The 13,377-nt window shown below is 38.7% G+C and overlaps 1 protein-coding gene across 1 annotated transcript in view; it reads left to right on the top strand.

The window, feature by feature from the left end:
• Nucleotides 1–13,377, top strand: part of LOC124776849 — a 52,696-nt gene that overhangs the window by 28,382 nt on the left and 10,937 nt on the right. The window contains exon 2 of the mRNA XM_047252021.1: nt 7,287–7,344. Within this exon, the coding sequence (XP_047107977.1) occupies nt 7,287–7,344 (58 nt within the window). The remainder of the gene's footprint in view (nt 1–7,286; nt 7,345–13,377) is intronic.

Genomic DNA, 13,377 nt, shown 5'->3' with positions numbered 1-13,377 from the left:
GTTTCAGTGCTAACAGACAACCAACATTGCTTGAAATAAATGAACAAATCAATAATTGACGTACGACGAACGTGTATGTAAGACAGCGCGACGAAATTTGGCAACGGCAGCAGACGACGGACGCGAGTGTCTTCTCATACAGCATGAATTCTCCTGCAGCACTTGTGACCACATCGGCTGGAACCTAGATGACAGAAAAAACGTAGCCTGGTCAGAAAACCCTAGATTTCAGTTGGTAAGAGCTAATGGTAGGGTTTGAGAGCATTGCATACCCAATGAAGGCATGGACCCAATTGGACAACAAGGCACTGTGCAAGGTAATTGTGCTTCCATGTTGATGGGGGCTGTGTTCACGTGGAATGGACTGAGTCTTGTGGTCCAACTAAACCGATCATTGACTGGAAATGGTTATGTTCCGCTGCTTGGAGACCATTTGCAGTCATTCATGGACTTCATGTTCCTAAACAATGACGGATTTTTTTATCTTTTTTTTATGACAATGTGCCATGTCACTGGGCCAAAGTTATTCGCAATTGGTTTGGAGAACATTCTGCACTATTCTAGCGAATTATTAGGCCACCCAGATCAAAAATGGTTCAAATGGCCCTGAGCACTATGGGACGTAACTTCTGTGGTCATCAGTCCCCTAGAACTTAGAACTACTTAAACCTAACTAACCTAAGGACATCACACACATCCATGCCCGAGGCAGGATTCGAACCTGCGACCGTAGCAGTCGCGCGGTTCCGGACTGAGCGCCTTAACGCGAGACCACCGCGGCCGGCCCACCCAGATCACCCGAAATGAATTCCACTAACATTTATGGGACGTAATCGAGAGGTCAGTTTGTGCACGGATTGTGCACCAGCAACACTTTTGCAATTAAGGACGGCTATATAGGCAGTGTTGCTAAGTATTTCTACAGGGAACTTCCAGCAACTTGTTAAGTCCATGTCGTGTTGAGCTGCTGTACTACACTGGGCAAAATGAGATCTGACATGATATTAGGAGGTGTCCTATGACTTTTATCACCTCGGTGTATAAAGGAATGGGATTCTGAATAATGTTAGTGGACTAGAGATTTAGCATTCAAGAATCCAGTTATTTAGTGACACCATTTAGCACTGAACAGGACACTATCAGCACAATCCATTGTCAAGTTGTAATAGCTTTAGTCCCATACTTATATATGAGGCAGGGGAATTAAGTGAATTTGTATGACAATCAGCACTGATATGCCTCAGTGAAACATGAGGTTTATAATCTATTTAAGGATAGGTTTCTGCATTATACTCTACCTTCAGGTTGTCAGATCAACAGTGAAGCATAAGAGTGGGGAACTGCGACTACCACTGACAGTAAAACTTTGCAAGTATTCATTTAATGGGAAAATGGCTGCCAACTAAATAACATTGGTTGAAGACCACATGTTGCTCTGCACATGGTGTGAAATACAATACTAACTCACCATCATTATTATGATGTTGTTGTTGTTGTGGTCTTCAGTCCTGAGACTGGTTTGATGCAGCTCTCCATGCTACTCTATCCTGTGCAAGCTTTTTCATCTCCCAGTACCTACTGCAACCTACATCCTTCTGAATCTGCTTAGTGTATTCATCTCTTGGTCTCCCTCTACGATTTTTACCCTCCACGCTGCCCTCCAATACTAAATTGGTGATCCCTTGATGCCTCAGAACATGTCATACCAACCGATCCCTTCTTCTGGTCAAGTTGTGCCACAAACTTCTCTTCTCCCCAATCCTATTCAATACTTCCTCATAGTTATGTGATCTACCCATCTAATCTTCAGCATTCTTCTGTAGCACCACATTTCGAAAGCTTCTATTCTCTTCTTGTCCAAACTATTTATCGTCCATGTTTCACTTCCATACATGGCTACACTCCATACGAATACTTTCAGAAATGACTTCCTGACACTTAAATCTATACTGGATGTTAACAAATTTCTCTTCTTCAGAAACGCTTTCCTTGCCATTGCCAGCCTACATTTTATATCCTCTCTACTTCGACCATCATCAGTTATTTTGCTCCCCAAATAGCAAAACTCCTTTACTACTTTAAGTGCCTCATTTCCTAATCTAATTCCCTCAGCATCACCCGACTTAATTAGACTACATTCCATTATCCTTGTTTTGCTTTTGTTGATGTTCATCTTATATCCTACTTTCAAGACACTGTCCATTCCATTCAACTGCTCTTCCAAGTCCTTTGCTGTCTCTGACAGAATTACAATGTCATCGGCGAACCTCAAAGTTTTTATTTCTTCTCCATGAATTTTAATACCTACTCCGAATTTTTCTTTTGTTTCCTTTACTGCTTGCTCAATATACAGATTGAACAACATCGGGGAGAGGCTACAACCCTGTCTTACTCCCTTCCCAACCACTGCTTCCCTTTCATGTCCCTCGACTCTTATAACTGCCATCTGGTTTCTGTACAAATTGTAAATAGCCTTTCGCTCCCTGTATTTTACCCCTGCCACCTTTAGAATTTGAAAGAGAGTATTCCAGTCAACATTGTCAAAAGCTTTCTCTAAGTCTACAAATGCTAGAAACGTAGGTTTGCCTTTCCTTAATCTTTCTTCTAAGATAAGTCGTAAGGTCAGTATTGCCTCACGTGTTCCAGTGTTTCTACGGAATCCAAACTGATCTTCCCCGAGGTTGGCTTCTACTAGTTTTTCCATTCGTCTGTAAAGAATTCGTGTTAGTATTTTGCAGCTGTGACTTATTAAGCTGATAGTTCGGTAATTTTCACATCTGTCAACACCTGCTTTCTTTGGGATTGGAATTATTATATTCTTCTTGAAGTCTGTGGGTATTTCGCCTGTTTCATACATCTTGCTCACCAGATGGTAGAGTTTTGTCAGGACTGGCTCTCCCACGGCCGTCAGTAGTTCCAATGGAATATTGTCTACTCCGGGGGCCTTGTTTCGACTCAGGTCTTTCAGTGCTCTGTCAAACTCTTCACGCAGTATCATATCTCCCATTTCATCTTCATCTACATCCTCTTCCATTTCCATAATATTGTCCTCAAGTACATCGCCCTTGTATAGACCCTCTATATACTCCTTCCACCTTTCTGCTTTCCCTTCTTTGCTTAGAACTGGGTTTCCATCTGAGGTCTTGATATTCATACAAGTCGTTCTCTTATCTCCAAAGGTCTCTTTAATTTTCCTGTAGGTGGTATCTATCTTACCCCTAGTGAGATAGGCCTCTACATCCTTACATTTGTCCTCTAGCCATCCCTGCTTAGCCATTTTGCACTTCCTGTCGATCTAATTTTTGAGACGTTTGTATTCCTTTTTGCCTGTTTCACTTACTGCATTTTTATATTTTCTCCTTTCATCAATTAAATTCAATATTTCTTCTGTTACCCAAGGATTTCTACTAGCCCTCGTCTTTTTACCTACTTGATCCTCTGCTGCCTTCACTACTTCATCCCTCAAAGCTACCCATTCTTCTTCTGCTGTATTTATTTCCCCCATTCCTGTCAATTGCTCCCTTATGCTCTCCCTGAATCTCTGTACAACCTCTGGTTCTTTTAGTTTATCCAGGTCCCATCTCCTTAAATTCCCACCTTTTTGCAGTTTCTTCAGTTTTAATCTACAGGTCATAACCAATAGATTGTGGTCAGAGTCCACATCTGCCCCTGGAAATGCCTTACAATTTAAAACCTGGTTCCTAAATCTCTGTCTTACCATTATATAATCTATCTGATACCTTTTAGTATCGCCAGGGTTCTTCCATGTATACAACCTTCTTTCATGATTCTTAAACCAAGTGTTAGTTATGATTATGTTGTGCTCTGTGCAAAATTCGACCAGGCGGCTTCCTCTTTCATTTCTGTCCCCCAATCCATATTCACCTACTATGTTTCCTTCTCTCCCTTTTCCTACACTCGAATTCCAGTCACCCATGACTATTAAATTTTCATCTCCCTTCACAATCTGAATAATTTCTTTTATTTCATCATACATTTCTTCAATTTCTTCGTCATCTGCAGAGCTAGTTGGCATATAAACTTGTACTACTGTAGTAGGCGTGGGCTTCGTATCTATCTTGGCCACAATAATGCGTTCACTATGCTGTTTGTAGTAGCTTACCCGCATTCCTATTTTCCTATTCATTATTAAACCTACTCCTGCATTACCCCTATTTGATTTTGTGTTTATAACCCTGTAGTCACCTGACCAGAAGTCTTGTTCCTCCTGCCACCGAACTTCACTAATTCCCACTATATCTAACTTCAACCTATCCATTTCCCTTTTTAAATTTTCTAACCTACCTGCCCGATTAAGGGATCTGACATTCCACGCTCCGATCCGTAGAACGCCAGTTTTCTTTCTCCTGATAACGACATCCTCTTGAGTAGTCCCCGCCCGGAGATCCGAATGGGGGACTATTTTACCTCCGGAATATTTTACCCAAGAGGACGCCATCATCATGTAATCATACAGTAAAGCTGCATGCCCTCGGGAAGAATTACGGCTGTAGTTTCCCCTTGCTTTCAGCTGTTCGCAGTACCAGCACAGCAAGGCCAGATCAGTCAATCATCCAGACTGTTGCCCTTGCAACTACTGAAAAGGCTGCTGCCCCTCTTCAGGAACCACACGTTTGTCTGGCCTCTCAACAGATACCCCTCCGTCGTGGTTGCACCTACGGTACGGCTATCTGTATCGCTGAGGCACGCAAGCCTCCCCACCAACGGCAAGGTCCATGGTTCATGGGGGGGATTATGATAAAATGAATTAATGCTACACACATTAAATTGAATTTAGTGATTTTAAATGGGGAGGATGGGTACAAGCCTAATGATGACTACATGAAGCATCTACACAAACAGATACAAGATCCTCTAATAAACTGAATTTTTGACACCAAGCTTCACTCGATGTAACATATTTCACATGAAAAAAGTTGTTTTAATATAAACATAGTCATTTCCTTGGCCTGAAGGTGCCACACATTTAAATAGATTTTAACTCATAAAATCCAAGTCCACCTAGAATTACATCTCCACGTTTCAGTACAGCATCAATACTCACAAGCTCCTCTCAGCAGACTCTCCACTCACAATCTGTTTCTCCCTAAACTTGTCACAACCCTCAGCATCAGTCCTCTATGGAGAGAGTGGCAAACTGACCAGTTGCCCACACCCACCATAAAGCATGAGATGTTAACCCAATTAGGGTTGGAAAAAACACAAGTATCTGTTGCCCTCTACTCTCTGAACAGAGAAGACTTAGAGAAGATTCTACCCAGCAGGCACAATTTTAAGACCAGTGTGAAAGTTCTGTTCTTCTGCTAAGATGTGATACTGCCAACTAAGTTTGAAAGGGAAACTAAATGACATACCCCTGGTCTCCCAGAGGAGGAGGAAAGGAAACCTCCACTGGCTAGCAGCTGTGCTGCCATGGAAATGGAAATGAGCATATGGCATAGTGGGCCAGGAATCCCCCATTCTGGGAAGTTCAGCCACCAAGGGAAAGTACTTGTTTCCATTTCAGGATTTAGTAAAAGAAGGAGGCACATGGTTACCAATCTCAAATGACTGTAGAGAGAAATAAATAAAGTTCCACAGCAATATTCCTCCAGGTATTGACAGGAAGATGAACCACATAATCATTATTAATAAATAATACAGATGATATGTCAGTGAATGGCAACATTATGGAGGAGGTACAAAAATAATGTATGTCTTTCATCATTCCAATGCCAGAAGTGAAGCTTCCATAGAGACTCAAAGTTTGATATGAAAGATGAGGATCAAGGAAATCTTGTTAGGCCTTAGGTGCATGGTTCAAATGGCTCTGAGCACTATGGGACTTTAACTTCTAAGGTCATCAGTCCCCTAGAACTTAGAACTACTTAAACCTAACTAACCTAAGGACATCACACATATCCATGCCCGAGCCAGGATTCGAACCTGCGACCGTAGCAGATGCGCGGTTCCAGACTGTAGCGCTTAAAACCATTCGACCACACCAGCCGGCTTTTGGTGCATGGGAATGTATACATGTTTATAGGGGTTTTTGACAGAACTCTAGGTCCAAAGTCAATGCTCTCAACTTTCTTTTGTGGCAAGTCATAAACTAGGTTACACGTAATTAATAAACTTATTTAATAAGTCTCAAAATGTTGCCAATGTTGCCCAGGTGAAGGACACAAGTCCACTCTTAAAATTATGAAAGTATGTATTCCTGGATTAATGAACAAATATATTACCTCCTTTTATGCACACATCACAGTGAGAGATAGTTGGCTGAACACAGATAGTTATTATTCTTATACACCATATACAAACTAAATAGGTAGGAGAGGAGGGTTACGCACCTCTGCTACATACTTATAGTTTGTTCACAATGTCCTGAATGAGATTTCAGGAAGGTGTGGGGAGAGGAGGAAGCAAGCTCCACCTACTGGAGCCCAACACATTGGCAGCTACAGGGACAGTGGTAGTGCAGGGAGAACAAGTTGCACTTTCCTGACAAAGTTCTAGCACTTCACATGTGCTTACTGTGTTGGCTACAGCACACATACTGTTTTAGACCACTAATGTTGGCAGCAGCCATGCACAAAACTTTCATGGCCTCTAGTCTGCCACCTTCTACTGGCTTAAGTCAATCAGGAACTAGGAAGGACATTGTGAGCCAACTATACTGGTGCATGTGGGGACAGATGTATATGTAGACTCTGTGACACATAGGTATACATATGGACTGATTACCACTTTTTGTGATTTGCAGTTCCTTAAAATCCCATCTGATAAGTAATGATCGATACCTATTTTAGTATAAATTATCAAAACTGAGTAAAGAATCCTTATTTCTGTACTGAGAATGTTAGCACAATGTTTCCCAGCCCTTTTGGTTAAGATTGCCTAAGAGTTATTCTATGGATGGTATACACCGTTCCTCCCTCATTCTGTATATCTCTGAAGGAAAGTGTGTAAAACTTGATTGTTTCACTATTAACTCATCAATTGTGATCACCATGCACCAAGAAACAACACTGAGCTTTGCAGGACAAATGTAAAAGTATCCTCTTTCTCATCATCTCAGTTTTAACTACAGCTAATCTCCCTAGTAAAATATTTTTTGAGTTGAACTCAAAACAAATGTGGTGATCTATACACCATGAGTAATTTGCGTAAATAATATTATTTATATAATCCCATAAATTTAGAGTACTGTCAGTTTCACAAGTGTCAATGTACTTAGGATATTCATTTGCTAACTGTTCTTTTAATTCACATGTATTTTACAGGAGTTAAGCTGGAGGGAAAAGAATCCAGAGGACACTATTTCCACTTCATCAGGTGATGGTATGTGATATGTATCATACTCTTCCTTTTAGATCAACAACCTGAACAATTAAGTTCAAATGTCTTAAACATTTTGTGTCTGAAGCAGTTGCCCAATGTCTTCCTAAGAGATTAATATAAATTTAGATATGTGCTGTTCATGATTGTTAAACTTTCACTAAGTCTAGTTAACACTTATATCTGTTCCTGCAGCTGCATTTTTGTTCCTTAGTTTCCTTTTTCAGTTTCTTTCTTATCTTGAAAAAAACTGTAATGACACTGTGTTCTGCTGTGGTGATGATTTTTTATGGGTGTTATTTGCCAGTATTTGATCTTGTTGTTGTACACAGCATGAGGCAAACAGTGCTGTACCATTAAATACACTACCAAATCCAGTATATCAGTATACGATACATGGCCTAAAATGTTATACACGTCATGGTATGCACACAGCAAAGACAGTTTGCTCTGATCTGCGTGCTCTGCAGGGGCCCATGGCCAGATCAGGTTGAAAAAGGCTAGTGTCCACTCTGTCTGCTTGCCAGGAGGGTCTAGTCTGAGATGTGGAGGAGGCTCTGCTGGCAGTGACTGAGCACACTGGGTGCACTCAGCTGCAAATCATTGCTCATGTCAGCACGACTGATGTCTGCTGCCTGCATTCACAGGCCATCCTTAGTTCCTACAGGCAGCAGGCTGATTTGGTGAAGACAGTGGGTCATTCTCACAGAGTGAAAACAGTGCTAACATTACGCAGCATCACTCCCACAAATGACCATGGTCCTCTGGTTTGGAGGTAATAGGCAGGCTTAAAACAGAAGCTCAGACAATTCCTTGATCATTTTGGATGTGGATTTCTTGACCTCTGCTATTGGTTGGAGAAATGTATAGCCCCCTAGGTCAGGTGTGTGCACTACATGCGGGAAGTAGCTACCAGGGTAGCGGAGTAAGTGCAGCGATCACATGTAGATTTCTTAGGATAGAGAAATCCCTCTACACGCCTGATAAGACACATTCTGAGTGCACACAGAATAGCTTTCATCATAGAAGATTGGAGAAACAAAATGTTAATACTGTATTAGCTAATAGCAAGAGCATCTATGAAAGGTCCCAGAACTAGTCTCATTTATAAATAGTAAAAAATATCCACATAATATTAGGGACAAATAGCTGGCTGAAACTGCATGTCACAGCAATGAAATCTAGACTCCAACTGGAATGTGTGTCATAAAAAATAGATTGAACGCTGGTGGCAAAAGTGTGTTTATAGCAATAAAAAATACAATAATATCTAATGAGATGAATACTGATTCAGAATGTGAAAAAATTTGAGTGAAGATAAGTGTTAAACACAGAACAAACTTGGCTCCTGGATGTTTTTATAGACTCCCTGCTTCAGCAGGAACACCTGAAGGGAAACTTGGAAAACATTTCATGTAATTTTCCTGATCTTGTGGAGATTTCAACTTATCTGCTATAGTCTAGGATAGTCAAGTGATTAGGATTGGTAGTAGTCACGGAGAATCATTTGAAATTTCTCTAAGTACCTTACCCAAAAATTATAATGAACAGTTAATTGGAGAACCAACTCATGAAGAAAAAGTCTTATACCTGCTGGTGGCAAAAAGACATGAACTTTTTGAATCAGCACAGAACAGGGAATCAGTGATCATAAGTCCATTACAGTTTCACTGAATATGGATGTAAACAGGAATACAAAGAATGGTAGGAAGATCTTTCTGTTTAACAAGGGTGACAAGAGACAAATTCCAGATTGCCTGACAGGCAAACACAAAAATTTCATTTTCCAGCGCTGATAGTGTTCTGCATCAGTGGACAGATTTGAAGAGTGTCATACAACATGCTTTAGACAGATACGTGCTGAGTAAAACTGTGAGGGCTGAAAAAGACTACCCATGCTTGGACAACCATGTTAGTAGTCATAATAGCATTGAAACAGGGGATGCCACAGAAAAGGCTGAAATACTAAAAGTCTTTCTACAAAACCATTTCACATAGGAAGATCACATGGTAGTTACTCCTTTAAATCATTGCATGGGTGCAAATGGCGTATATCATAACAAGTGACCAAGGAATAGAAAAGCAGTTGAAATCACTTAGAAGAGGAAAGGTCTCCAGAGGTGTGAAGCATTGCTAATGATTGGAAAAAGGTCAAGTCATTCCCATTTTCAAGAAGTGATGTTGAACAGATGCCTGGAATTATAGGCCTATATCTTTGACATTGATCTATTGTAGAACTTTGGAATATGTTTTATGCTCACATATTATGACATTTCTATAACTCAAACATCTCCTCTGTAGACATCAACATGGGTTCCATAAACAACAATCCTATGAAAGCCAGATAGATGCTCTGTGACTGCAGAAGTAGCTACTTCCATAAAATATAGGTGTACATACCAAAGGCTGGAATGTTTTTAATTTTTAATTTTTGACTTCAGCATGTCTGCCCTAAACTTTGATTATTGCCTTCTCGCAAAGTAACTTCATTGCTTTTAAATTTTCATTCTGATGCAGACATCCTTAGAAGTGTCAAAACCTAGGTAGATGTATTAAATAAATATTTGCCACCAGTTGCCACTGTTATTTCTCCATTGAAAGTTATTTATATTAATACAGAACACAACTTCAGAAACATTGACACAAGTAAATTTTGTGCCATCATCACACTTGTGAATTAATACTGAAAAATAGATCACTTTTAATTGTAACTGCATATAGTTCCTCACTGGAAAATTTTGAACTGTTTATGAGGACTGCCAGTTAGGCAGTAGCAAGCATTAATAGTCTGTGGTGACTTCAGTGTAGATTTACTAAGGAATTTTGATAAGAAAAATTATGTGGAAATCTTATTTGGATTCTATAATTTGATCTCAATAATTAACTTTCCTATACAGGTAAATAAAGACACCAGAACCCTAACTGTTGATATTTTCTTTGGTGACACTCATAGTAAGAAAACAATTGTTAACCCAGTAACAAATGATCTCGCTGATCACAAAGCAAAGTCAGTCAGGACAAATAAGACAGTGCCTTAAAGTATAAATACACCTCAGTGGAAATCAGAATAATTAATTACTACAGGACAAATATTTTCAACCATAGTTTAAAGAGATAACCTGGAATAAAATTTATAATTAATCAAATTTCAACATAAAATTTAATCTACTCCATGATACATTCATATTATTATTTTAAAATAGCTTTCTGCATAAGCTAATCAGAGAGGACATTAAACAATGTACAACACCATGGATCACTAGAGTGAGTAAAGTATCTTGTGAAAGGAAATGAGAAGTATATCTATTAGTGAAAACAAGAAGAGATCCTGTAGTAGTTGCGCACTACAAAAACGTCTCAGAATTATTAAGAAGACTTATTAAAAATCAAGGAACATCAGTAAAAAGTCAGAAATCAATTATTTCAACAACAGATGAAAGGCTATATAGAATATAGTGATATGAGAAACAGAGCAATCAGTAACAGAACAGGATAACATCACTATTGAGCTGAATGTAAAGGGTATGAATGATGAGTCACAGGTACCAAATATATTTAATAATCATTTTTTAAATATAGCATAAAGTATAAGGACAAACAGTACAAGAGAAAAATCACAGCAGTATGTTGAAAAAGCAACTTTCACAAAATTCAGTCATTTGAATATAACACAAACTTCTCATTCTGGAATTAAGAAAATCATATATCCTCTAAAAATTAAAGCTCATCTGGGTTTCATGGTGTTCCCAGTAGAGGACTAAAGATTTGTTCCCATATAATAAGCCTTGTCTTATCTCAAATCTGTAATGCATCACTGACTCAAGGCATCTTTCCAGAGAGACTGAGATATGCCCTTGTCAAACCCCTCTTTAAGCAAGGTGTTAGAACAGATGTCAATAACTACTGAATTTTTTCACTACTGACATCATTTTCCAAATTTTTTGGGAAGGTGATGAATTCTAGAATAGCATCTCACCTGAGCAATTACGATATCCTCCGCAAATCACAGTTTGGATTTCAGAAGAGTTGCTCTTCTGAGAATGCAATTTACATGTTCAATCACCAAATATTACAAGAATAAAATAACAAAATAGTGCCATTTGGAATTTCCTGCAGCCTATCTAAGGCATTTGACTGTGTGAAGCACAATATCCTCATATAATGTATTTGGACAGATAAAAAAATGTACTCACCAAGTGGCAGCAACACACGTAAATAAGGTATAGATATGCAAGCTTTCGGAGCCAGTGGTTCCTTCTTCTGACAGAAGGGATGAAAGTTAAGGAGAAGGAGTGAAGGAAGAGGACTTGTGAGGTATGGGAAAGGGGTAGAGTTTGGAAAAGTAACCCAGAACCCCAGGTCAGGGGAGACTTGCTGGATGGGATGAGAAGGAAAGACTGTACTGCACGAGATCTGAAAACCTGAGAGCTGCAAGGTGGAAGTTGGGGTAATATGCAAGACAGATATTACTACCAGAACATCATACATGAGTTAATGAGAACAAAATGCTAAGTGCATTGTTTATGATAGATGTGGGAGGGTGAAGGCAAAAAATAGACAGACCAAGAGTCAAAGATGTAGAAAACTAAGTTTCCCAAGGCTCAGCCTTACTTCTACTACTGTTCCTCATATATTTAAATTATTTTCCATCTATTGTACAACAATCAGAATTAGTTCTTCTTACAGATGGCTCTAGTATTGTACTCAGTCCAAGAATACATGCAGCAACAGAAGAAATGGTAAACAAGGTTCTTAAACATATCATTCTCTGGTTTTCTGCAATTGGTCTCACCCTCCATTTTGAAAAACACAACCTATTCAGTTCTGCATATCTAGGAGTACTGCACCAATAAGTTTAACTCATGGTGAGAAAATAATAGTCAGGGTGGAAAATTCAAAATTGTTAGGTGCCCAACTGATGTTAATTTAAACTGCAAAAAGCACTTTTGGAACTCCTGAAACAACATAGTTCAGCCATATTTGCACTCAGAATCATTGCAAATCTTGGGGAGAGGCAAATCAGTAAGCTGACATATTTGTAGAAATCTGTTTAAGGTGTAAGGTGTCCTGACTATTGCTTCACAGTATTTTTATTCCCTCATAAAGTTTGTTGTAAATAATCCACTGCAGTTCAAAAGGAATCATGATGTGCATAACTGCAATACCAGAAGAAAAAATTACTTTCATACTCAACATTAATGTTATTTGCACCACAAAATGGGTGCACACTGCCACAACTAAACTTTTTGACAAATTACCAAGTGATATAAAATGTCTGACAAACAGCAAAGTAAAATATTTAAACAAACTGAAGAAGTTTCTCCTTGACAACTCCTTTCATTCTATAGAAGAATTTCTGTTACTATAATGTGTAAAAGGTGTTTGGTAAGAATTAGTAACTCACATATGTATAAGCAATAAAAAATAAAAAATAAATAAATAAAAATAAAACAACTTCAAAATGTATAGCATGTTTCCATATTTACAAATTAATTTGCAGTGTAAATGAAAATGACTCAGTCCATACTATTAAGATTTATTGTGCAAATGATCAATGGAAAATGAAAATAAATTACTAAGTTCTTTATAGCAATTTCACTAAGTTGTTATCAAGATATTATTTGAAAAGAGGGAATGGATGTTCATATCTCCTGGCCTGAAATTTATTTGGTGATCTGGGATAGCTTCAACATTTCTCTTACATCCAAAATCCTGGCCAGACCCATCCATGTGGCTTCTAGCAACTATTCTTGTGTACGTAAGACCACCTTCCTCTTAAACATTCCAATGTTATTATTCACATGACAGGTATAAATTTAAAAAATTCTATTATAAGAGATGCTTTATGATCATGTGATGTGTGTGTGTGTACTGTGGTGCTGATAAAGACAGTATATGATTATTTCAGTGTTCACTGAGATCCATTAGTTATTAAAATGTGCATTCAAATGACATGTATAAATTCAGTGTATCAAATAACATAATAATCAAACAGATAACAACAGTGTGCCATATGAGACCACTGTATTTTCTACT

The sequence above is a fragment of the Schistocerca piceifrons genome, chromosome 2, assembly GCF_021461385.2.
Source record: "Schistocerca piceifrons isolate TAMUIC-IGC-003096 chromosome 2, iqSchPice1.1, whole genome shotgun sequence".
NCBI classification, from domain to species: domain Eukaryota; kingdom Metazoa; phylum Arthropoda; class Insecta; order Orthoptera; family Acrididae; genus Schistocerca; species Schistocerca piceifrons.
This window is presented reverse-complemented; position numbering and strand designations above follow the sequence as displayed.